Source organism: Suricata suricatta, chromosome 3, assembly GCF_006229205.1.
Source record: "Suricata suricatta isolate VVHF042 chromosome 3, meerkat_22Aug2017_6uvM2_HiC, whole genome shotgun sequence".
In the NCBI taxonomy this organism is placed as follows: Eukaryota; Metazoa; Chordata; class Mammalia; order Carnivora; family Herpestidae; genus Suricata; species Suricata suricatta.
Genome location: NC_043702.1, coordinates 88928260 through 88954540, shown reverse-complemented (window position 1 = coordinate 88954540; position 26281 = coordinate 88928260). Strand labels below are relative to the sequence as shown.

Sequence of the window (26281 nt, the reverse complement as noted above, 5' to 3'; positions counted from 1 at the left end):
GTATGATAACTACTATAGAGAGGACATGTTTCTTTGCCCTGACTGTCATCCTAGATAGTTTATGGAGATATAAACACAAGTTGCTTCATCTGAAACTAAGGGCTTGCATATAAGGAATTTTAAGCGGATACACCTATACACACACATATTACAAATGCAAAATGCTTTAAATCCAATTTAATTAGACATTGCTAAAAGCTGTCCTGTGAGTTGACTCAATAGTATTACCCACATAGGATAAGCAAGAAGATTGAAGCTCTGAAAGGTTAAGTGCGTTGCCCAAGGTCATATAGCAATTCAGTAATGAGCTGGGATTAGAAATCAGAGCCCTGGAGGTCCTGTCTGTTGCCAGAGCCATTGAATGTGGCCTCTGTTGCAAAGTGAATGATGATTATGAACATTTAAGAATATAGAGTACATTTTTACCAGGCAACAATTTAAAATGAAAGTTGTATATGGATATCCTGGAGCTTATTTTCAACAGTCCTGGGAAGTTTAGCAGAAAAGCTTTGCAATTTTGTTCAATTTCACCAGTATATATAGAGAGGGGAAGAGTGCTCATTTTGAAGTACTTGGAGGTCTAGGCTGGGAAGGAATTTTGGGGGGGTGGGAACTACTCTTGATGTATCTTCTCTCTGTATGGAACACCAAGATGAATAGGAAAGACGTATATGCAAACTCTCTACTCATAGTTCTAGGGCATTACAATGTTCACTACTTAAGCCCTCTATTTCTCCTTGAACAAAGAGAGAGGTACTGGCTTGATGGGCTTTGGATAGTAAATACAAAGTTTATATTATCATTTCTGAATACTTATATAACTCTGCAGAACTTCTACATTATTAACTATCAATCAAGTTTCACTTCAGCTTCACTGGGGAGATTTAATAATGCATGTATGTATGTTTCAGTATAACGCGCAGCACCTAGGTTCGTCTCCTACATATAGAGGAAACCTGATAAATATTTATCAACAGTGACAACCCTGTGTGTGGTAAGTGCTTCTCTCTGAGAACTCAGAGTTGCTGTTTTTCCGGATTTAAGTGGGAGATAGTTGGTCTGATGGTGAATCCTGGTTTGTATCTTTCCTAAAAAAAGAAAAAAAAAATCTCAGCAATTGTTGTGAGTAGACTAATGAGGACCATTCTCTTGTGTATAATTAATTAGTCAGGGGAGAGAATGCTTTCCTTTTTGTTTGTTTGTCTGTTTGTTTTGCTTTTTGTTTTTAGAAGATTTAATGTTGACGAAACTTGGGCTGTCTAAATTCATACTGTGATCTCTGCCTTATAAAACTGACTTAAAAGCAGACTTCTTAATGACCATTTGGAGTTTTTGCCAAGTGCAAGTTGTTTTTTCTTCATTTTCATGCTCCACTTTGATTAAACACCACTTCTCTTTAGTTATATAGCTTTTATTTGTGATGTTTCCATCATAACAACAGATATCATATATCTTCAGTCAGTTATCCTCAGGTAAGCCCTTTACTCTCCTTTTCATTTTTAATTTAATAATTCATGAGTAAGTGTGCTTGGGGCACAAAAGACCATCTTCCTTGGATGCATGAACTGCTATCTGAAGCAGAATTCTGTGGCAAGAAATAAAAAGGTCCAGTGATTAGACTGAATAGATAATTTTAAGAAGAGCAGTGCAGTCTGTCTTTTCCATGGGTTTGAATTGCAACCATACGCTGCAGTGAGAGACAAAATGTGCCTGTTACTTACTTTCACATGGGGTGATAGTCTTTTTTCAGAGTGATCATATAATTTTCATACAAATGGAGATACTTTGGAAAGTGAGTGGATGAGCTATTCATATTTAAGCCAACATAACAGGCATTAACTAGGACTTTCTTGAGCAAACAGGTATTTGATCAGCTTATCTGATTCTCTTCAGTGGATGAGAAGGTGGTTGATACAAATTGCCTTGTAATTGTAATTTAATTTACCAGGAATGTGGGATGCTTTTCAGCCACTCTTGGTCTACTCCTAGATGCTCAGAACATAGCACTGTATAGAAGGCCAGTGTGTCATATTTTTCTTCTAATGTAAAGAAGCCTCAATTATTGAAGCTTTTTTTCCTGTTTTGTTTTGTTACATTTTATTTATTTATACATTTGTTTATTTATTTATTCAGAGAGAGAGAGAGAGAGAGAGAGAGAGAGAGAGAGAGGAGAGAGCAGCTTGAGCGGAGGAGGGGCAGAGAAAGGAGAGAGAGAATTCCAAGTAGGTTACTTGCTGTGAGCACATGAAGTCCGATATGGAGCTTGAGCTCACCAAACTATGACATCATGACCCGGGCCAAATCAAAAGTCAGACACGTAACCACTGAGCCACCTAGATACCAGTGTTTTGTTTTATTTATTTTAGATATAGAGAGAGAGCAAGTGGGGGAAAGGGGGAGTGAGAGAGACAGACAGACAGACAGTCAGACAGAGAATCTTCAGCAGGCTCCATGATCAGCACAGAGCCTGTCACAGGACTTGATCCCATGACCCTGGGATCACGATCTGAACTGGAGCCAAGAGTCAGATGCTCAACTGACTGAGACACCCAGGTGCCCCTTGTATGTTTTTTTTTAAATCTTTCTTTTCACCTTCTCTCCTGAATTCATTTTAGACAAGACTCTCTGTATCAGGCAATATGTACATGCTTTACAAGCAGTATCTCATTTAATCCTCCTGGCAATCATATGAAATAGAGACTTCTTTTTGGTCTGTTTTACAGCCAAGTAAGCTGAGGCTTAGCAAGATATAAGGACTTGCCTGAAATTTAGCAGGCAGTAGAGTTGTAAGTCAAACCCAAGAAGTATTTATGGGTAATTATTAATGTGATATGAATCTTAAAATATCATTGGTGCCCTTCTATTGCTTCAAGATGAATTAGAGAGGAATCTTCAGATTTTTGGTTTAGTTTGTTTAATGGTAAACTGAATATGAAAATAGGAAGGGGCACAAAGAGTACCAGATAAGAACCAAGAATTTGAAGACAATCATCCTGGAAGAATATTGGTGCCATGAACCAGAATGGGTCACTAAGATTTATGAGACCTATTAGTAATGGAGATCATTGAGGAAAAAAGGGAAAGCCAAATTAGTGATTTTTTAAAATCTACCTTCAGATTTCTACAGTTTGGTGTCGGAATATCTACTGGTATTCAATATGTGTTAATGCACATTGCTGATACACAATGAGTCCACATCTACTTTGCGCACCCACTTGCCTTTGGAAGGCTTTCCCTCCTGTGTTCATCTCCCTCCTCCTGTCAGCCAGTGCCTATAGTCACTGTGCTCTACCATGTTCCATTTGCTTTTCCCTTACTCTCAGACTTCAAATTGATTGGAAACTTAGTGGGTCAATTCATGACCCTAGGTCTCTTTTTTAATGTTTTTTTTTAAGTTTATTTATTTTGAGACAGAGACAGCACAAGTTGGGGAGGGGCAGAGAGAGAGAGGGAGAGAGAGAATCCCATGTAGGTTTCACACTGCCAATGCAGAGACCAGTGCAGGGCTTGAACCCACAAAGCTGTGAGATCATGACCTGAGCTGAAACCAAGAGTCAGACACTTAACCAACTGAGCCACCCAGGCACCCTTCGTTACCCCAGGTCTTTGATTTAGTAACTCTGAAACCAGGGATCAACGTTCAGGTCATGCTAAGTGAAATAAGTTAGGAGGAGAAGGAAAGATACCATATGTTTGCACTCATAGGTCTAACAGGAGAAACCTAATGGAGGACCATAGGGAGGGGAAGGGGGAAAGAGAGTTGGAGAGAGAGAGGGGGACACAAATCATGAGAGAGTATTGAATACTGAGAGCAAACCAAAGGCTGAAGGGGGAAGGGGAGAGGAGAAGGGGGGTAATGGTCATGGAGGGGGGCAATTGTGGGAAGAAGCACTGGGTGTTATATGGAAACCAATTTGACAATAAACTATTATTTAAAAAATCATTCAGGACTCTTTAGTATGATATTCCCCAGCTTGCCTGGCTGTGAATCACCCAGAGCTACTCTTTACAGACTTATTTCGTCCACTTTTGCTATCATCTTTCTGGGAAAGACTGGTATAGACCTTCTCTGAGAACCTATAAATATCTCTTATTATTACACATCTATAAATAACTCACTCCTCTGTTTCTGATAGTAAACTCTTGATGTTTAAGCTGCCATCTTCATAAATGTTACTTCTTTTGACTATAATTAATAACTTAAGTGTAATTATGCCTGATGACTAAGTGATGATAAAGTATGTGTAAATCAAAATTGAATTTAGACTAGTTTATTAGTCATAATCATGCTTAAACAGATACCTCTGTTTGCAAATAGGAATTTTAATTTATTGTTATTTTTCATAGGCCTAGTGAGGTTGGAACCATCACTCACCAATCCCCACACACACTGTGTTTATTGGCACTTGAAGCCTTCTGCCAACAGGGGATTATTGAAGAATTGATTAAAAAGGAAGAGGTGTCCCATGGGAATAACAGATGAATTATGATGTGAACTCTTCCCTGGAAAGCCCCCCTCTCTTTGTTTTACCATAAAGTCTCTTATGGAAAGATCATGGGCTTGGATGTCTGTTTTGCCAGTTTTAATAGCATTCTTTTAATGACTTAACAACTAGCAAGGTGACTTGGAGCAAATAATTTAACCCTTCCACCCTCCATTTTCTTATTCTGAAAGTGGGAACAATAATTATAATTTTAAAATAAATGATGGTAGTAGTAACAACAGCCTCATAAAGTGTTATAATAATAAAATGAGATAGCATATGCAAAATGTCCAGAAGCAGCTCTGACACAGACTAAAGAGATAATTCCTGGAACCTTCTAATGCATTTTACATACATTTGAAATCCAAATGTTTGCCACCTCCAAAGCCACTGTCTTCCATTCTCTGTCTACTTCCCTTAAATCATTTCTTGTGTATTCAACAGAAAGCGAGGTTCTGTTTGACTTTGATTCCTGAGAACTTCCACTTGGCCTTTTGCTCATCCTCGCTTGTCTGACTTCAGACCTGGATGTTAGGTGCTGCCAGAGGCACCCACTTCTTCTGTTGCTAATTACCTCTTGGATTTCAGAAATTTTTGTCCTTCCTTGGTACAAAAGTGCTCCCTTCAGGCTGGCTTCAAAGTACAGGTGAAATGAGAAAACTATTGCCTGCTCCATCCCAAGTGCGGAGGATGCCTACCCTAGTTTCCATGACACCAGCGAATCCATGTATCTTGTGCGTAACTGACTCTGCTGTAGGTCTGCTTATAAGCTGAGGCACTTACATCACAAAGAGTAGAAAAATTCTTTAAAAGTGAATGCTAAATATTACCATTCCAAAGGTGAAGGACAAAGAAGCACATCACACAGAAAAAGGAATTTTTAGCGGCTATCTCGCAGATCCTGGTGTTGATTCCCTATGTCAAGATTGTTCCTCATCTCTTTTTCTCTTTGAAAACATACACATTTTTCTTCATGTCTATACACTGTGAATCAGTTTTCTTTCTGGAAAAATCTAACCTCTTTCTAAAACTTAGTTTTGTCCAGGGAATCCATCTTTCTCAACCCTTACCTGAACATCTATAGGGCATGATAATTAATGCAGCTGTGTTTCCTAATCTTTGAATGACTTGACCTGGAATTACACCATAAAGCAGAAAACCTGTGTGTGAGTGTTCACTGTGTGTGTGTGTGTGTGAGTCTGTGTGTGTGTGTGCATGCACGTGCACATGTTATGCACATACACATGCAATATGAACAGAGAGACATAGATCTATGTTCTCTCTCAATAAAGGTATCTATTTCATTTTTCCTATCCTTTTCAATTTTTACTTCTGATCTTCAAGAAAACACTTGGACAACACATACACACACACAGAAACCCACACTCATACAAATCCTAAGAGTAAAAAACAATTTTCAGAGGAAGTAATTGGAATTAACTGAGAATAGGAGACTTATTCCTAAAGGTATAATTATTTACGAAGGTGTCCTCACCCAAGTGAAGATAGTGTTATATTATTATGCAGAACTCTTTCATTTGATTGAAGTATAATTAACATACAATATCCTATTAGTTTTAGGTGTACATCATGGTGATTCAGTATTTTTATGCATTATGAAATGATCCCCATGATCTTCCACCATATAGTTATTACAGTATTATTGGCTACATTCCTGATGCTGAATGGTATAATCGCATGACTTATTTATTTTATAACTGGAAGGTATAAATCCCCTTTCTCTATTTTATCCCCCCCTCCCCTGCCCCCTTTGGTAACCAATAGTTTTTTCTTGTATCTACAAGTCTGTTTCTCTTTTGTTTTGTTTGTTTGACACTTGCTTTTTATATTTCACATATTCTCTGTATGACTTTTGTTTAGCATAATGCCATTCAGTTCCTTCCATGTTTTTGCAAATGATAAGGTCTTCTTCTTTTTTTTATGGCTGAATAATATTCTTTTGTGTATATATACCACAATTTCTTTATCCACTCATCTACTGATGGACACTTAATTTGCTTCTATATTTTGACTATTGAAAATAGTGCTTCATTGAACATAGGTATGCATATAACTCTGAATAGACATGTTTTGTTTTGTTTTTTGAATAAGTACCCTGAAGTGGAATTCCTGGTTTCTCTATATTGAAATTTTTAAGAAGCTTCCATACTGTTTTCATTCCCTTTTCTCCACATCCTCACCAACATTATTTATTTATTTATTTATTTATTTATTTTTGTTTTGCATAATAGCCAATTTGACAGATGTGAGGTAATATCTCATTCTGGTTTTGATTTGTACTTCCCTGACCATTAGTGAGGTTAAACATCATTTCATGTGTCTCTTAGCCATCTGTATATCTTCTTTGGAAAAATTTCTATTTAAGTCCGCTGCTTATGTTTATTTGTTTTTTTATGAAGTTGCATAAGTGTATTGTATATTTTGGATATTAACCCCTTATCAGATATATAATTTGCAAATATTTTCTTTCTTTCAGTAGGTTGTCATTCCTACAAACCATTTTGTTGATGGTTTTCTTTGCTGTGCAAAAGTTTTTTTTTAAATTCAGTATAATCTTACTTGTTATTTTAACTGTTGTTACTCTTGTCTGAGAAACTGGTCCACAAAGTATTGCTAAGACCAATGTCACAGAGCTTACTGCCTATCATTTTTTTTGAGACTTTGGGGTTTCAGATGTCATATACAAGTTGTTAATCCATTTTTAATATAGTTTTATACATGGTGTAAGATAGTGGTCCAGGTTAATTCTTTTTTGTGTAGCTGTCCAGTTTTCCTGACATAATTTATTGAAGAAATTGTCTTTTCCTCATTGCATGTTTTTGCCTGTTTTTCCATAGATTAATTGACCATATATACATGGATTTATTTCTGATCTACATGTCTGTTTTTAATGCCTGTACCATATTGTTTTGATTACTGTAGCTTTATAGTGTAGTTTGCAACCAAAGAATATGATTGATACCTCCACTTTGCTTTTGTTTTTCTTCCCTGTTTAGTATTGCTTTGGCTTTTTGGGATCTTTTATGATTTTATACAAACTTAGGATTTCTTATCCTAGTTCTGTGAAAAATACCATTGGTATTCTGATGGTGGTTGCATTGAATCTGTATATTGCTTTGGGTAGCATGGACACTTTAACAATATTAATTTTTTCATTCCATGATCATGGTATATCTTTCTATTTATTTTCATCTTCTTCAATGTCTTTCATAAGGGTCTTAAAGTTTTGAGAGTACAGGTCTTCCATCTCCCTGGTTAAATTTATTCTTAAGTATTTTTTTATTTTTGATACAGTTGTAAATAGGGTTGTTTTCTTAATTTTTTCTTTCCTTCTGATAGCTGGTTTTTAGTATATAGAAACACAACCAAATTCTGTATATTAATTTTATAGCCTGCAACTTTACTGAATTCATTTATTAGTTCCAATAGTTTTTTGGTGGAGTCTTTAGAGTCTCCTATCTATGATATCATGTCATATGCAAATAGTGATGTTTTACTTCTTCCTTTCCAATTTAAATGTCTTTTATTTCTTTATCTTGCCTAATTTCTGTGACTATGATTTCCAGTATCATGTTGAATTAAAGTGGCAACAGTAAGCATTTTTGTCTTGTGCCTGATCTTAAAGGAAAATATGTCAGCTTTTCACCAGAACTATTTTAATTACACTTCTTTTCTTAACCTCCTAGTTTATATTCCTTACACTACCTTAACTACTTTTATAAATGGGCCAATTATAACATTCTTCCTTGTTATATAGTAGTATGTCCTTTTTTACTTTATTGACATGTTTTGGCAAGAAACAGCTGGCCCATTCAAATGGGGCAACTGGGGAAAATTAATGAAGGAACTATTTACAAAAAACTGGAAAGGGTTGCTTAAGCTAACATGGGATGGCTCAGTACCTGAAGTAGTGAATGTTTGGAGCCGAAATTTGATAGAGGTAGGAACAATTAGTAGGACTCCAGCTTTATAAGAGGGCCACTCCACAGAAACCATGCCTTTTGGTTGGTGTAGAGAACCAGTTGAGGTGATCCAGAAGCTAAAGTCTGGTGGAATAAATTCCCTGATCTTTCTCTCTTTTTATCATCTTTTTTCTTACATTGTGTGTCCCATCCCTCTGTTGACTAACCCCAACCAGAAGCCAATGGACAAGGGAGTCACTGATACAGTCCTTCTCTGATCAGTTCCCTGGGTAGATGGCATATAAAGCAAGGGGGTAGATCTGTAAGTAGATGCAAAAGATCCTATACATCTGCTTAACTTATAATTCATGATAATGAAATGTACAAGTATGATGGTTTCTCTTCTTTCCATAATCTCATTAAAATAACAAAAATGGATTATAAAATCCTTAATCCCTTGTTAAAAAAATAAAGAGAGAAGACCATCAGTGGATGAGAGATCTAAATGAATTTATGTAAAACCTAATAGAAAAAGACTAAAGATCAGAGAAACTGATGATGCAGCACAAGAAGCCATGTCCTAACTTAGCAGGAATGTGCATGATAAGAGAAAAGGAAGCTTGTTGACCCAAGAAGACTCTTTTGAACCATGGTGGCTGGTCTGATAAAGGACAGGAGGAGTAAGGAGTGGGACTGTAAAAAAAAAAAAAAAGTTTGTTTTTTAAGCCCTTAAATAACCCTTAGAGACATAAAAATAGTGATAGAGTTATAAAAAATTAAAAGGTGGTACAAAGTAAACTCCCATCAATTATAGCAGAAAGTCAATAAATGACGTCTAAAATTAAAGAATAAAGAAGCAATGACATAATATTATTATTTATAGATTTGGAAATAACCACAGATGAACTAAGTAAAGAGAGTCCAAAGTCTTCTGGAAGGAGGACAGGCGTTGGTTGTGGGTCAGTTGTTTATCACTGTAAGTCATCGTACTAGTGATTTTTATAAAACCACATGAATATATAATTTTAAGAAAGCTCCTCCCACCCCCTGCTTTTTCTCACACCCCACTTAGTTTACTGACTTTCTAGAAATTATCTTCTTAACATGATGGTTAAGTCTGTCCCATACCTACCAATTAATTCCATTTCTCTTATACCACCTTTTCTTGCATTCTTTGTAACACCCCCCCCCAACATGGGCACATGCACAATCCAAATGTACACATTTTCCATCTGAATGCTGCTACATGTCCTTATCCGTGAATTCTGTGCATGCTTTTATGTCTCAGGAGTGCCTTTTCTCAGACTTTCCTTGGCCTAAAATGACGTCAGCATCTTTTTTCTATTGAGATTTTAAGACCCAGAATAAAATTCACCTCCTCCAGGACCTGTCTGCTTTCTAGAAGCAAAAATGATTACTTTTTCTTCATACTATCCTGCACTGTACAATGTTGACACTTCTCACTCTACTTATGTTTTAAACCTGTTGTGTCTCTATCTGCCCCCTTTTCTTTCTGTGTAAGTCCAAGAATCCGAATCTTTATATCTAGTGCAGATTTTGCACCTAGTAATTGAAATAGTTGCTAACCATTGTAACTGTAATTGATTTTTGTTGCTCTTATTGATCCGAAGGCATCTAAAGATTATGAGATGAGTGCCCAGCACATTAAAGTGAACACCAGCTGTCTTTATTGAGGTGCCTATTAATACTTCTGCTTTTATCCAAACCAGGAAGTAGACAATATTTTGTTCTGTCACAACTTTAGTGCCTTTTCCCTAAATTCCAATTATATCAATATTGTCTCAGGTTATGATGAATGAGAGATATTATAAGAAACTTATACCCATAATTAAATAAATTACTAATGTATTAATTTTAATGAGTATTTGCATTGTAAAAATTCTCCTACAGAGGGAAATGCCTTTGCAGAGGAAGTGATTTGCTCATAGTAAAACTCTAGGCCCTTGAGTTATTGTTTTGAGATCAAAGATGGTTTCTGGGTTTCTCAGATTATGCCATGTAATTCTTATGCCATAGGTATTATAAATTCTGATTAATTTAAAACATATTAAGGCAGTTGGGAAATTAGAACACATAGAGTTGAAATCACAATTATTGAGTATTAACTGTCTATCTCATAGGAGTAAGAATTGGTATAATATTAAGTATTAATCCCTGGTCTTTGCTTGTTATTCTCATTCCCCAAATAGTCTTAGCACATGTTCTTACTCCACCTCCTTCTGTCTTTCTTTCTTTATCCTTTTCCTTTCCTTTCCTTCCTCCCTCCTTCCCACCTGTCTGCCTGCCTGCCTGCTTCTAAACCTGGGTTTTCTTATATCCACGTAAAAGGGCACTATAATTTTATTTTTCCTTTACTTTAGGAAATGCCACAGTAAAACAGTCTCGATACAGGATTATCATCCAGGAAGCAGCCAACGGAGGCCAAGAATGCCCAGATACCTTATTTGAAGAGCGAGAGTGTGAAGATATTTCATTGTGCCCTGTATATCGGTAATTAGTGACCTTTTTAAATAATTCGATTTTAGTATAAATCACTTATTTTCTTTTGTAAGTTTATGATTTTTAGTGAGAAAAAAGATAAGGTAATGTTTATATTTAACACCTCAATATTTCCCCCTCTTATTTTGAATATATTTTGAGAGAGTAAGGGATAAGAAAGTTTAATTAACAGAAAAAAGAAACAGACATGTTTTGATTTTAAGTGAGCTGCTGGAGTTCTGCCACCCAGGCAATCAATTTTAAGGATTAGGATCCAAGGAGATTCAGGATAAACACTTTACCTGGAAAACAAACACACACATAATTTACCTCATTCTATTGTTTTCATCCTAAAGCCTTTAATGAGTAACTAAGAACAAAAATCTACCTTTAAAGTAATTATTTATTTTTACTTAAAAGAATTTGGTTCTTAATTTTTGTCATATATACATTTTAATAAACTATCTACTTAGAGAAAATTAAAAGTTTAACCTATGGAAAAAGTATTTAAAAAGAAAGGAAAAGAAAATGGGCACCTGGGTGGCTGAGTCAGTTAAAGGTCTGACTGTGGCTTAGGTCCTAATTTTATGGTTCATGGGTTTGATCCCCACATCAGACTCTGTGCTGGCAGCTGAGAGCCGGGAGCCTGCTTCAGATTCTGTGTATCCCCCTCTCTGTGCCCCTTCCATGCTTGTACTCTCTCTCTCTCTCTCTCAAAAATAAATAAAGCCTTAAAAATTTTTAATGAAAAAATGAAAGTGACTTTAAAATACATGTGTTACTTATATATTTCCCTTTGACAAGTTGGGGACTATTATTTATAAAAACAATGCCTGAGGTTTGTGTGTCTAATCATTAATATACATTCTTTTAAAAAAATTAATGTTTTATTTATTTTTGAGAGGGAGAGGGAGACAGAGTATGAGTAGAGCAGGGAAGGGGCAGAAAGAGAGTGAGACACAGAATCCAAAGCAGGCTCCAGGCTCTTAGTTGTCAGCACAGAACCCGATGTGGGGCTCAAACTCACAAACCATAAGATCATGATCTGAGCCGAAGTCAGATGCTTAACCGACTGAGCCACCCAGGTGCCCCAATACCCATCCTTTTAATATTGGATTGAAGCATTGCTTTAAAATACATCTGGATTAAATTCATTCATTTTTGAGTTTTACTTACTTGTGAAGAAAAAAAAAACATTGTCTTAAAAGTCTTTATGGTTATCAGTACACTTAAAAATGCCTTTAACAAAAATGTCTAGTGTTTGTCCTGACTATTTAAGAAACTGTATCTTGAAGGTATGAAATTCCAGGTCTAATTTATTCAGGAAAATACACGGTTTTTTTTTCCTTTTTTCTTTCTTTTTTTAAAGTTTATTTATTTATTTTGAGAAAGAGAGAGCATGAGCAGTGGGGGGAGAAAGGGGACAGAGAGAAAAGGAGAGAGAGAATCCCAAGCAGGGTCCATGCTGTCAGCACAGTGCTCAATGCAGGACTCTATCTTGCAAACCATGAGATCATGACAGGAGCTGAAATCAAGAGTCTGAGGCTTAATCTGCTGAGCCATCCAGGCACTTCTCTCTATTTCTCTCTGTCTCTGTCTTTGTCTCTGTCTCTGTCTCTCTCTCCCTCTCTCTGTTTTTTTTTTTTAGAAGACTCCTCACATTAAATAAAGTTAGAGTGTCATTGAAGAGTCTAAATTACGATCAGCTTTATAATCCTGTATGAGGATGTGAATAAACCCTGGGAACATGCCCAGACTACCAGTTGCTTCATTAGCCACAGAGCTGCTGTGGAAACACTGTCAGTATTTATCCCTTTATACTATATATAAATATTTAAATTTCTGAGCCCACCAAAAGAGCTCTCAGGGAAAGTAGCCAATGGAAAAAATTAGCCAAATCAAGCATTATTAGAAGTTTTTATAATCTCAGGGCTATTATAATCAGAGAAAATCCTAGATGCCATTAGTGAGCTCTTCCTCTCTATTGTCCAGTCTCTTAACTCTCTGGTTGTACTTAATTTTAGCCACTCATGTTTGAACTCATTTCCATCATTGACCTCCTGCCATTTTCCCCAGAAACCAACTTTGCTGGGTCTGGATTGGATCATTGGATCATTTCTCCAGATGCTGAGGTTACTGTGTATCCAAGTTATCAGCAAGATTCTATGCTCCTCAGTAAAAACCCTTTAATTTTGAGCAATATCCCATTTTTGTTTTGTATCCTTCCTCATTGGTACGTTAGGAAGCCGACTTAATACAGACCTTTACCATTATCTTCTGATTCTTCTTTTTTACTCCATTAAGGTAACATATTCACATGTTTACCAAGGTAAAACAGATTCAAAATGACTCTAGAAATTTTTCTGTGAATTTGAACATCTCTAACACATTAAGTTAATAAGCAAAAGGGAAGACAACCTGGTGATGTAGCCTTAATAGAATTAACTATGGGGTCAAGAGCATCCAGAGATTTAGGAGGAATAACTGGCCTGCTGAGCTGTGAAATCTGAGACATTTCATGTAACCTTTATGAGGCCAAGTTTATCATTACAAAACTGAGTTTAACAGAAGAGTCCTGAAAATCCCTTCTATTTTGGTTTACACAACATACTTTTTTAAATTTTTTTTAATTTATTTTTGAGAGAGAGAGAGAGAGAGAGAGAGAGAGAGAGAGAGAGAGAGAGAAAGCATGGGAGGTTCAGAGAGAGAGGGAGGTACAGAATCTGAAGACAGGCTGCAGGCTCTGAGCTCACTGTCAGCACAGAGCCTGACGTGGGGCTTGAACCCACGAACCATGAGATCATGACCTGAGCTGAAGCCAGATGCTTAACCAACTAAGCCACCCAGGTACGCCTTACACAGCATACTAAACTTGACTGAACTCCACATCTCATTTTGATCTAGAAAGTCTTTGTAAACTTAAGGGATCTGAACGAATGATACAACCTAGTTGAAAAATTGCACTGAAATCCCTTGACATTTCAGTTTCTATGTTTTAGAATTATACTAAATGAGTCTATGCATATGCAAAGTAAATTTACAACTATTTAAAATTAAGGAGTGATTTCTTTAAATGCTAAGTTTTTCTGTCTAGCTGTTTCTTGATTTCTCTCCAATTCCTCAACTATTACTAGTATGATGGCCACTTAAGTGAGGTCATGGATTTTATACAGGCACACACACACACACATATACATATATATTACACATATGCATATACAGATACATGTATAATATATACATATATAACATATATGTAACATACATTTAATATTATTGACAAGTTTTCTAGTGTAATAAATATGATTGACCAGTTTTGTAATGTAATATATATGTAATATTATTGACCAGATCTAGAAGATCTCTAGAATTTTTAAAAAATATTTTGTATTTACTTTTGAGAGACAGAGAGAGGCAGCACGAGCAGAGGAGGGTCAGAGAGAGAGCGAGATACAGAATCCAAAGCAGGCCCCAGGCTCTGAGCTAGCTGTCAGCACAGAGCCTGACATGGGGCTTGAACCCACAAACCGTGAGATCATGACCTGAGCCAAAGCTGGACGCTTAACCAACTGAGCCACCCAGGCGCCCCTAGAATTTTTTATCTTGCCAAACTTGTCACAATATTTTTGCTTCGTTTGTTTCATTTTTTGAACTAATGTCTATTATTAGAGGTATTGGCACATATGGTAAAGTGTCAACATATACTAAGGAAGGACCAGGATGTGTGGTTACACTTAGAGTTTGATTTTCAAAAAAATTTTTTTAATGTTTTATTTATTTTTGATACAGAGAGAGACAGAGCATGAGAGGGGGAGGGGCAGAGAGAGAAGGAGACACAGAACCAGAAGCAGGCTCCAGGCTCTGAGCTGGCTGTCAGCACAGAGCCTGACGCGTGGCTTGATTGTATAGGTACATTCTGAAGAGACAGGTTTAAGGATACAAGTCAGTCTGTCCTGTGGGTCATAAAAATAGAAAGTTTTGTTTATCTGAGAAAGGAAAACAGTGAGGAACCCCAAGCCTTCCTTAGAGAATATTTCCTTTGAGGAACAGAAACATTGATAATCCATCAGAAGTGGATCCATTCCTCTTCCACAAGATGAACCATTACACAGGTCCCTGTGGCTCCCCACCTCCCTACTGAGATTTCTGAATCACTTTAAAGCCTTAGATATGTTTTTGAAGCAGAAGATCAAGTGTGAAGTTTTGCAGCCCAAACTTGCAGATGTTCAAATTTGATTCTCTAAGGATACAATGAAACATAATGATCTCTCTCTCTCTCTCTCTCTCTTCTCCTCCTTCTTTTCCTTCTTCCTCCTCCCCTTCCTCCCCTCTCCGCTATCATTGTCATCTTCCTCTGCCTCCTCCTCTTCCTCCTGCTTCTTCTTCTTATGATTTTAAGTTGATAAGGAGGGTAAGCCATTTAGATTTGATCTGTGCTTTTAAGGATATTTACTGCCACTTTGGTGCATGGACTACAGTTTATATGGGAAATATCCACATTAAAAAAAATACTGCATTAATCATGAATCTGGGACAGAGTAGACTCTTGTCCTCCCTATTACATGCCAGAGTTCCATTTTGTCACATTGGTTTTAAATACATTTTTATTGAATTACTGTTTCTGTGCATTTGGATTTTAAATTCACTTATTTTTTGTATTTATTTTATACATTTGTCATGGTGAAATTTTTAGTCCGCTGTTCTTTGTAATAACAGGTGGAAGCCACAGAAATGGAGCCCTTGTATCTTGGCACCGGAGTCTGTCAGGCAGGGTGTAATGGGCACCAGTGAAGCCTGTGGAAAGGGGATACAGATAAGAGGTAAGGGAATTTTAAAACAGTTTTTCCTGTTAAGGAAACAATTTAGAATTATGTTTTTCTTCTAGACTATTGCTTATTTAATTTTGAATAGTTATATTATTGGATTATATTATTTATATTAGTATTTGAGTTTAAGTTTGGCACTTTTGTTGATGTTATACTATCTTTTAACCATAACTAGCTTGTGTATCTGCAGGCTAGTGCAATGTAAACAAATATCTGTTCTTAGTCATTTGCATATTCCAAATCTGATGTTCCACACACATGCTGAACATGACCCAAGGAATGAAGAATATGTCTATGATTAGATCCAACAGTATACATTGCACTTTTTAGGTGCTAATTTAATATTTCTTAAATGAATTAAGGATAACTGAATCAATTAACAAATCTTAATAAGCATGACTTGAATGTAATTGTTATATACATACTTACTCTATGTTCTATATATGATATACATAGAAAGGAGCTATCTAAATTCCTGAAAGGCATTGAGAATAAGCTTCTGGATCAAAGTAGAAGTGCTTTTAATTATCAATGCCAAGGTGTGGCATATTGAAATCTCTGAAAAGCACTCAGAGACTCATCAGGCTGCTCACTTTTCTGTTTCATTCATAACCCACGTACCAGTCAAATGACACTTGATAAGAAGTGCTTAATTCTTAAAGTCTAATGACTTTGTTGCTAAAGGGGCGTAGGTTGCAAAATTAGACCTTGAAGAAAAAGCTACATTATACTGGTTTTATAATTTTTCTAAAAGGCATATTTAGAATCAAGTGTCTCTTCTGGTTGTGTAGGTTATTGTATTGGTTAGGATCAGTCATTCCAGCCCGCACAATAACTCCCTGCTCTGTTTGTTGCTTCAGTGCTCTGAGGAGTCTACCATGCCTGCGTGGCAATCTTAACTTCCAGGTCAAGGGAATCTTGTGTCTCCTCGTGGAGTACTGCTTCCTTTGGAACAAAGACTTATAGGGCAACAAAACATAAGATTCAAGAGATAGGAAGCAAACATTTTACTAGTGAGTCACCAGGGGTAATAGTGAATTATGCCACTCCCATTCATTCCTTCCCTTTGAGTCCTTCCTATGGGGGTGCTTATTCAGAGCATATACAGCCTTCTGTGAAACCTTGTCTCAGCCCTGCAAGGTATTGTCACCTAACTGGTATTATAACTGAGTCTACAAAAGACCTTTCCACCATACCATCAAGCCAGCCACTTCAAGAGAATGGGAGACATGATATGATTAGTGAATTCCATGAGAATAGGCCCATTGTAACGCTCTATTTGCCAAGAAGTGAGTTCCTTGGTCGGATGCAATCCTGTGTGGAATACCATAACTATGTATAAGATATACTGTAAGTTTATGGATGGTAGTTTTGGCAGAAGTATGGTTTGCAGGGAAGGGAAATGTATATCCAGGATAAATATCTATTCTAGTAGGAACAAAACATTTCCCCTTCTATGATGCCAGTGGTCCAGTGTAACCAACCTGCCCCCATATAGCTGGCTCATTACTCTGAGGAGTGGCGCCATACTGGGGACTTAGTGTTGGTCTCTTTTGCTTTCATATTGGTCACTCAGTGAGCTCCATAGTCGGGTTGGCATTGGTGAGTGGAAGTCCATGTTGCTGAGCCTATGAATAACCTCCATTTCCTGCCACCATGACCACTTTGTTCATGAAACTATTTGATGATGAGAGGAGTGATTGGGGAAAGTGATAACTGAGGTGTCTGGTATCCATGGAACAGATCATCCTATCCGTTTACTTGTTAGAATATTCCTCTGCTGAAGCCACCCTCTGGTGAGCATTCACATAGACTCAAATATCTTCACATTTTTCCCAATATAGAGAGGTCTATCTATATACTTCTTCCTTAGGTTTCCTTATCACCAACTTTCTAATCATGTTCCTTCTAAGACCCTGATCATACAGCAAAACCATTGGCCACAGTGCATGAATCTGTATATAATCACATATCTGGCCGTTTCTCCTTCCAAGGAAAGTGGAAAACCAGGTATACTGTTTTATCTTCTAGCCACTGGAAAGAGGAAGATACCTCTCTTCTGAGGGTATACCCCTGAGAATGGGGTATAGTGCTATAGCTTTCCATGTGGGGGTTGTGCCTGTATATTGTGCAGAACCATCTGTAAACTGGGCTACAGTCTTTTCTTCTTCTGTCAATTGATTGTAGGTAACTTCCCATGAGGCCTTGGGGCGCAGTTGGGAGAGCAGGTAGTGTAGCAGAAATGGGGACCATAGATATTTGCCTACTTATTCATGTAACATACTTGTGCCTTCAGGGCCTGCATGGGCCTAGATATCTATATACCACTTGTATTTGATGATACCTTACATTGTGGCTTGGTGGATTAGGTAACACCCAGTTCATGATGGGCAGCTTGAGTTGCATGATAAGTTGATGGTCCATGAGTAAGCCTTCATTCCCTTGTAAGACACAGTATTAGGCAAGGAGGTGTTTTATTAAAAAAAAATATCTGTAGAGAATAGCAGGGCTTTGCTCCAAAATACTAAGGACCTCTCCTTCGATTCACTTCTAGAAGCCTACTAACGGCTGGAAACAGTATTCCTGTCTGCTACTGATACTTCAGTGGCATTGAATTTGCTGAATCATGTGGTCCAACTGGCAGAACCATATGCAGAGTAGCCTAGACTATTACAGAGATTTTTCTTATTCTGGGACTGACTCAAAACTAGCAGCTTTGCGAGTATCTTGGTGAGAAGCCAAGACTAACACACTCAGATAAGGAATATATTGCCTCCAAAATCCAAATATGTTCACTAGGTTTTGTGCCTAATTTTGGTTGCAGGATGGGCCAGAGGAAAAACTCATTCTTCATCATAGAAAGGATATCTTGACACAGCCCACACTGGACTTCTAGAAATTTCCCTGAGATAGAAGGCCCCTCCCTGAGCTTTTTCAAATTAATTTCTTACCCACTGATGTGAAAACATCTTACCAAAATATTTAGAGCAGTTGCTACTTCTCACTCACTATATCCATTCAGAATGATGTAATCATTGTAATGCACTAGTCTGCTACTTTGTAGAAGGAAAAGACAGTCGAAATGCCCATAAACTAAATTATGAAATAAGGCTGGAGAGTCAACGCATCCCTAAGGTGCGACAGTAAAGGCAATGTTGCTGGCCTTGCCACCTAAAAGCAAACTGTTTCTGGTGGGGTTTTTTTATTATTCTTTTCAAATATAGTATTATTTGGGGTTGGGGATTTAACATAGAAATTTGGGGGCATATCAGTTTATAACAATTACAGGTTGGAAATAATGTCTAAGAACACTTATGCATGTGAGTTTGATTGGCAGGGTAGTTTTAGTCAGGATTGCTAGGAGGCTATATAGTGACTATGTAAATTAAGGGATACGAGCGCCTCCTTAAAACATTTTACTTCCATACGTCAGAAAACTGTTGTGATAACATGATCTTGTAATTATAAGACCTTTGCCTACTTTCTGCTGAAAATTTGCTATAACATATCTAGATTAGCAATATCCAGAGGAGTGAAGTTCTTTAAAAATGGTACTTTTGTGTGGTGCACAACTTAACTCTATGTGGTGGCCTAGACTTTGCCACTTTGATACTAGGGTATCATAAAGATTGGTTTTCATTGCAAAACCATTTAATAATTTCTAAAGAGATGTTCCTTCTAAATTATATTGGATCTTATCACATGAATGGGAAATTATTTTATCTGTCTTAGAATAATTCTATTTTGGGTTTCAATTTAAGTGGATTCTAGCTGGAAACCTGATTGTCCCTTGGACTAGGCAGGTGATTTGCTTGAGTTTTCTGTAAATTAGACACAAATATTAGAAAATTTCCAGTGTTTGTTTGTTGGAAAACTTGTACCTTTAAAGTAGTGGGCTTGTTCTCTGAGTATAAGAGAGTGAAGGAAGGAAATTTCTACTCCAGATTTTTTCTATAATCACTTCAAAACCAGCAAGGATGACATGAAACAATATTAATCTCCAGCAGATCTCTTTTATAAAATTGCTCCAGAGAACAGAAAGTATAATAAATTCACCTTCAAGTAAATGAGGAGATATCTGTAACCTCTATCACAGTACATGATTTAGAAAGTGAGTGGAGGGGCCCCTGGGTAGCTCAGTTGATTAAGCATCCATCTTTGGCTCCAGTCATGTGCTCACATGTGAGTTCAAGCCCCACGTCAGGCTCTGTGCTGATAGCTCAGAGCCTGGAGCCTGCTCTGGATATTCTCTGTTTCTGTCTCTGTCTCTCTCTCTTCCCCTTGCCCACTCATGCACTGTCTCTCTATCTCTCTCAAAAATAAAGATTAAAAAAAAAAGAAAGTCAATGGAGATATGGTAAAGTAGTTTGCAGAACAAAATTATGCCTAAGTTTGGCAGGAGTGAAGGTATGAGGGGTGAAGAGAAATAAAGTGATTTGTCCTAGACAACTCCAGAAAGGTACCATATCCTGCAAAAGGAAGTATGCGTGTGTGTGTGTGTGTGTGTGTGTGTGTGTGTGTGTGTGTGTGTTTTGGGGGTTGGAGAAAAACACAGGTCCTTTTGAAAGTCTGATTTAAGAGCAGTGGGCAATGTCACCCTCTTTCTATTCTTTTGGGAGCCTGGGGGTTTGTTCTCTGGTGATATAAAACCAAATGACTTGTATACTTTGGACAACAGGCAGAGGAGAGTGGAGAAGAAGGACTAGCCTCAAATCAGGAGGATCAAAAGGAAGTGCAAATAAGGAATTAAGAGACCCTCAGCTCCCTTCTTTTACCTGCTTTAGCATGCTAGCCAGGTGTCTTTTATACTTTTCAGTCCCATGAATGCCGTATCAATCCAAAAACAGTTTAAATTTCTCTTTGAGGAGCTTTTGAATCACAGTGGGAGTATGAATTTAGACCATAAAATCATGGAAAGGCCAGGTTGGGGTTATAAATTCTCACAAGAGGTTCCCCCCTGCCCACCATCCAGTGTTTAATTTAAGATATGCAAGTGGCCTTGCTAAGGCATTTTGCTTTGCATGTTTATTTCTAGTTTACTGTTACACAGAGGGCTGGCCTTTGTCATCATTATTGCTGCTGTGGGGCCTTTGGTGAGATTCCCCATAGCACTGCTTGAAGACATGACAATGAAAACTGGGGCCTCCAAGGTTTGGGAGAAGCCCTCAGGATGAAGGATTCTTTCTTGTTTACATGGCATCTCAAGCTTTTACTTTGTTTTGTGCTTTATGGACTATTTTCTTTGGGGTTTTCCCAGTGAAACATTTAGAAGATACATGTTTTATCCAATGTTTTTTTTTTTCATTTAAATGGTCTTTTATGATTTTTAAGCCATTGCGCTGTTTACAACAGAGGAACTCCTTGTGTATGTCACTGTATGTATTGGTGATCTGGTTAATTGATTTATAGCAAGAATACATCGATATAATATGTTTGTTATTAAAAAAAAGAAAGGAAGAAAAATAGAAGGGCAAGGAGAATCACAGCTGGAACTAAATGTCTACACCATCTCCAAGGATGTGGGTTTTGGGGTTCCGTTGTCCTAGGTGTCCCATACTTTAGGGAGAGCCAGGTGTCCTCCCTGCCCAGCTTCCGGTATTTAATCTGAGTGAAGATGTATGGTAGCTCAACTTTTATGGCAAATGAAAATATAAGAATAAAATTAAGTATTCTCACATACCTTGATGAAACTGCCCTTAAAATGCTAAACTGTAGTATAAGAAAGAAAAAGTTAAAGATGTTGGCAGTCCTAGAAGGGGACTGAATTTGTCTGTGGACTGATACGGTCTTCCTCTTATGCTGTTCACAGTGACTATTTTAAAACTGGCTAATGGCCTTGTCAATGTGTTTCTTTTGGATGATGCCTCTCATTTATACGCTTGTGAGTATACTCTGTCATAAATAGGAATGGGACATGGCTGGTTCTGTGATAGAGGCAAATAGGTGCTGGAGATCAAAGCTGTCCTGCCTCGGATGTCCTTGACTTCCATGAAGCACCTGTGTTCTTCTTTGGTTTGTTTTCACTGAGTAATGTTTATGTGGACCAAGGCAGGCAGAACTCTATCTCTGTCTAATCTTTCTGTTTTTCCTTAATTGGTTTTTGTCCCCGAAAGAAGCAAAGTCTGCTTACACAGTAGTTTTGATGGAATCTGTGTGTTTTCTTTGCAACCAAGGTATCTCTTTAAATTAAGGTCTTTTCCAAAAAAAAAAAAAAATTGGCAAAATAATCCATTTTCAAAATGAGTTTCTTAAAAAGGAAGTGGCTTAAAAATAGGAAGAATCTAAGGGGGGAAAAAAGTAGCCTAAACCCTAAGAGTAAAGCAATAATGCCTGGTTTCCAAAAATAAAAATTCACATAAAATAAGTATTTGTGTGCATCTGCCATTTTAGTAAAATATGCTTTATTTCACATACTATGTGTTTCTTTTTTTTAAGTTTTTATTTAAATTCTAGTTAGCTATTGTGCAGTGTAATATTAGTTTCATGTATACAATATAGTGATTTGACACTTCCATACCTCACCCTGTGATCATCACAAGTGCACCACTTAATCTTCATCCCTGGTTTCATTCAACCCGCCACCAACCTCTCCTCTGCTAACCATCATTTCCCCCCTATAGTTAAGGTCTGTTTCTTGGTTTGTTTCTTTCTCTCTTTTTTCCACTTTGCTCATTTATTTTGTTTCTTAAGTTCCACATATGAGTGAAGTCATATGGTATTTGTCTTTCTCTGACTGACTTCTTTCACTTAGCATAATACTCTCTAGCTCTATCCATGTCATTGCAATGGCAAGATTTCATTCTTTTTTAATGACTGGGTAGTATCCCATTGTATATATAAATATATATGTACCTCTGTTTTATCCACTCATCAGTTGATGGACATTTGGGCTGTTTCCATAATTTGGCTACTGTAGATAATTCTGCTATAAACATTGGGATGAATTGGGGCACCTGAGTGGCTCAGTCGGTTAAGTGACCGACTTTGGCTTAGGTCATGATCTCACAGTTTGTGGGTTCAAGCCCTGTGTCGGGCTCTGTGCTGACAGATCAGAGCCTGGAGTCTGCTTCTGATTCTGTGTCTTCCTCTCTTTCTGGTCCTCTTCTGTGTCTTCTTCTCTTTCTGGTCCTCTTCTACTAATACTCTGTTTCTGTCTCAAAAATAAATAAACATTTAAAAAATTAAAAAAAAATAAACAAACATTGAAGTGAATGGATCCCTTTGAATTAGTATTTTTGTATTCATTGGGTAAATACCTAGAAGTGCAATTGCTGGATCATAGGGTGATTTTATTTTTAATTTTCTGAGGGACCTCCATACTTTTAAAAGGCTTTTACTGTGTGATTAAATATTTAAAATTGGATTTATATAATTTTGTAGGATTATGTAAATTATATACATATATGTACATATATATATATATCAAACAGGAAATAAAGATATTACATAAGCTGAATTGAGAGGAAACTATTCATACTGTAGGTCTGGGTACTCTAATTTTATGACCAAAAAATGTTCTTCTTTGGTTATATTCTCTTCATGGGGAGAAAGTTAAAGATACTGACCCACCACCAGCCCCTTAGCCAACATTTGTCTGGAAAAACACACAGAAACACAGTAAAACATATATATTTTTAATTTTTTAAATCATTATTTATTTGAGAGAGAGAGATCATGAGCAAACAGAGGCGGGGGCAAAGGGAGAGAGAGAGAGAGAGAGAGAGAGAGAATCTCAAGCATACTCCATGCCAAGCAAGGAATCCAATGAGGGGCTCTATACCACAGCCTTGGGATCGTGACCTGATCCCATGACCGAAATCAAAAGTAGACATTTAACTAAGTGACCCATCCAGGTGCCCAAAAAACATACATTTTGAAATGGAGAAATAATTATGGCCTGCCATTTTAAGAAAGAAATAGAGTATTTCTAGATGATTGGTCTCTTTTTTTAAGATTTTTATTTTTTAATTTTTTTTAATGTTTATTTTTGAGAGACAGAGACAGAGACACAGCACAAGCAGGGGAGGGGCAGAGAGAGAGAGAGATCGATAGAGAGAGAGAGAGAGAGAGAAAGAAAGAGAGAGAGAGAGGGAAAGAAAGAGAGAGAGAGATACCGAGCCCAAATCAGGCTCCAGGCTCTGAGCTGTCAGTACAGAGCTCAATGCGGGGTTCAAACTCATGAACCAAGAGATCATGACCTGAGCTGTAGTCAGGTGTTTTAAGTGACTGAGCTACCCAGGTGCCCCTGTTCTTTTTATTCTCTAGATGGTGAAAGTTATAGTCATTTAACCTTATAGGTTGCTAACATTTTGTCTCTGTCATATTTATCTACAAGAAAAAATAGAAACATTTTGATAGATTCACAGAAGAAAAATATTTAGGTTTCAACTATAAGCAATAATGAAAGACAGAGATATACTTTTCTATTTTTGTTTTATTTTTGGTGTGGGAGGAGATAGGGGAAAGCTTGCTGAGAAGGAAAGTGGAGTACCTTTTCTGTTTAATTCAAGGGGAACAAAATGAGCTATGAATTGTGGGCATTTCCAGTAGAGAATGGGGGTTAACTGTAGCTGCCTCAGGAATTCCTTCCACAGATATAACTGTTTCTTCAATGGGCAAAGACATGGGTATGTTTCTTGTCAATATCAAGAAGCGACCACTGACAGCAAGACTCCACTTGAGATCCCAAATCAGGGTACTAAGGTTTTCAATCCAGGCAATGAACAACACTAGTTTTAAAATTTGTGATATCATTTTTAATAACCACTCATCTCACAGGAAAGAATGATCAGACCCCAACATTCATTGTATTAAAGATCATTCTTGGGGTGGTTTTAGACTTCAGTTCTGGCTTCAACACCAGAACAACCATTTGGAGGACATTATGGTTTTTTTATTATCTTATTAATTAGCACCTGATTTAAAAGGACTGGTTATAAACATTTTTAAAGGAATTTTTAAAACATTTCCTCTAAATATATTCTTTTTAAGTGTGAAAATACAAGGAAGATCAGGGATAGAAGGTAGAATTAGAGTGACAGTATAGGGCAACTCTCTAAATTAAAATATCCTCAGATTTTAACAAAAGAATGGGTTTTATAATACCATAGGCATTGGTTTAAAGAGGAAAGTATGAGACTTCTAGCAAAGATTGCAGTTTTATATAAGTGAATAATGATTCTGGGAGTTATTTTTCATTTCCTTTTCATGTTTTAGGATAAGATTAGTTTTGGAGCTATCATGGTTGCTGCAGGTAGAATAGGCACATTTTTAAAAAATCGGCAATAAATTAAAAGTAAATAGTAAAGGAGGTGAGTGACCTAAGGCATGATGCTTTAGTAACGCATTGTTAACTACGTGCAGATTCAGATATGCTGTCTTTCACCAGCCTCTCCTTTTTTTTTTTTTTAACATAAAAGCTATAATACAAAGTACAAAGTAACTCTGAAGTCCACCTACTCACATCCCTAGCAGATATTTCCCTGATGAAATGGGCCTTATGGGAGGGAATTGGTAGGGGGTAATTTTTTTTTTTTTTCATTTGAGTAATGCAATCATTTGCTAAACTCGGAGCAATAATTTTCTCTTCTGATTGCATGGCTCTCAGTTATAGAACTATCTTCCCTTCAGGAATGTTAATATGAATTTCAAAGTCTACTGCAACTGTGTAAATGTAATAAGATTATACTTCTCTTGTCCAAGACCAGAATTCAGTCTCTTCAAAAAAATGTGAATCTCTTGCCTTCCCTTAGCTCTCAGGTTACTAAGGTCAAAGTGTTCATTTATGGTTATCCCAGGATCCATGTTAGGATTGTATCAAAAAGAAGTAACGGTTTTACATTTTTAAAGAAAACAAATTCCATCACTCAGTCACCTAGCAGCAAGAGGAGGAGCAGCCCCCTCTCACTCTACAGGCTCTGAAAAGTGACAGAGGATCATCAAAACTCAGACAAACTGCTATTCTGAGTTTAAATAAATACCAAAGTTGCAAAACAAGTACCTTGTTAGAACAACCAGTTTGAAAGGTTCAAGTGGTGGGACAAAATACAATCTTTTAACCCAGAGGCATGAGGAATGAGAATTAAAAACCTATTAGGGGCGCCTGGGTGGCTCAGTCGGTTAAACGTCCGACTTCGGCTCAGGTTATGATCTCACGGTTCATGGGTTCAAGCCCCGCATCCGGCTCTGTGCTGACGGCTCAGAGCATAAAGCCTGCTTCAGATTCTGTGTCTCCCTCTCTCTCTGTCCCTCCCCCACTTGTGCTCTGTTTCTCTGTCTCAGTAATAAATAAAAACATAAAAAAAATAGTTCAACTCAATAGGTTCGTAGGATCATCAACCTTTATAGCAGTATATTGAAAGTAGAAACTAAAACTAATTTAAGATTCACCGAGGTTTTGGAATTATACCACAAAGAGTTCTGGAAGCCTATTCCAGAATACTGACTTGGGGGATGCATTAGAAGGACTATATGTATTAAAAGGCATTTAAAAAAATTAGTGGTACTTAGTTACCAAACATATATACAGAGCAAAAGGCAGTGACAAATT

General features: G+C 37.1%; 1 protein-coding gene across 1 annotated transcript in view; it reads left to right on the top strand.

The window, feature by feature from the left end:
* The window catches only part of THSD7B (thrombospondin type 1 domain containing 7B), a 730459-nt gene that overhangs the window by 374168 nt on the left and 330010 nt on the right, over positions 1–26281 (top strand). Inside the window, exons 10-11 of the mRNA XM_029933012.1 lie at positions 10789–10918; positions 15623–15726. Of these exons, the coding sequence (XP_029788872.1) occupies positions 10789–10918; positions 15623–15726 (234 nt within the window). The remainder of the gene's footprint in view (positions 1–10788; positions 10919–15622; positions 15727–26281) is intronic.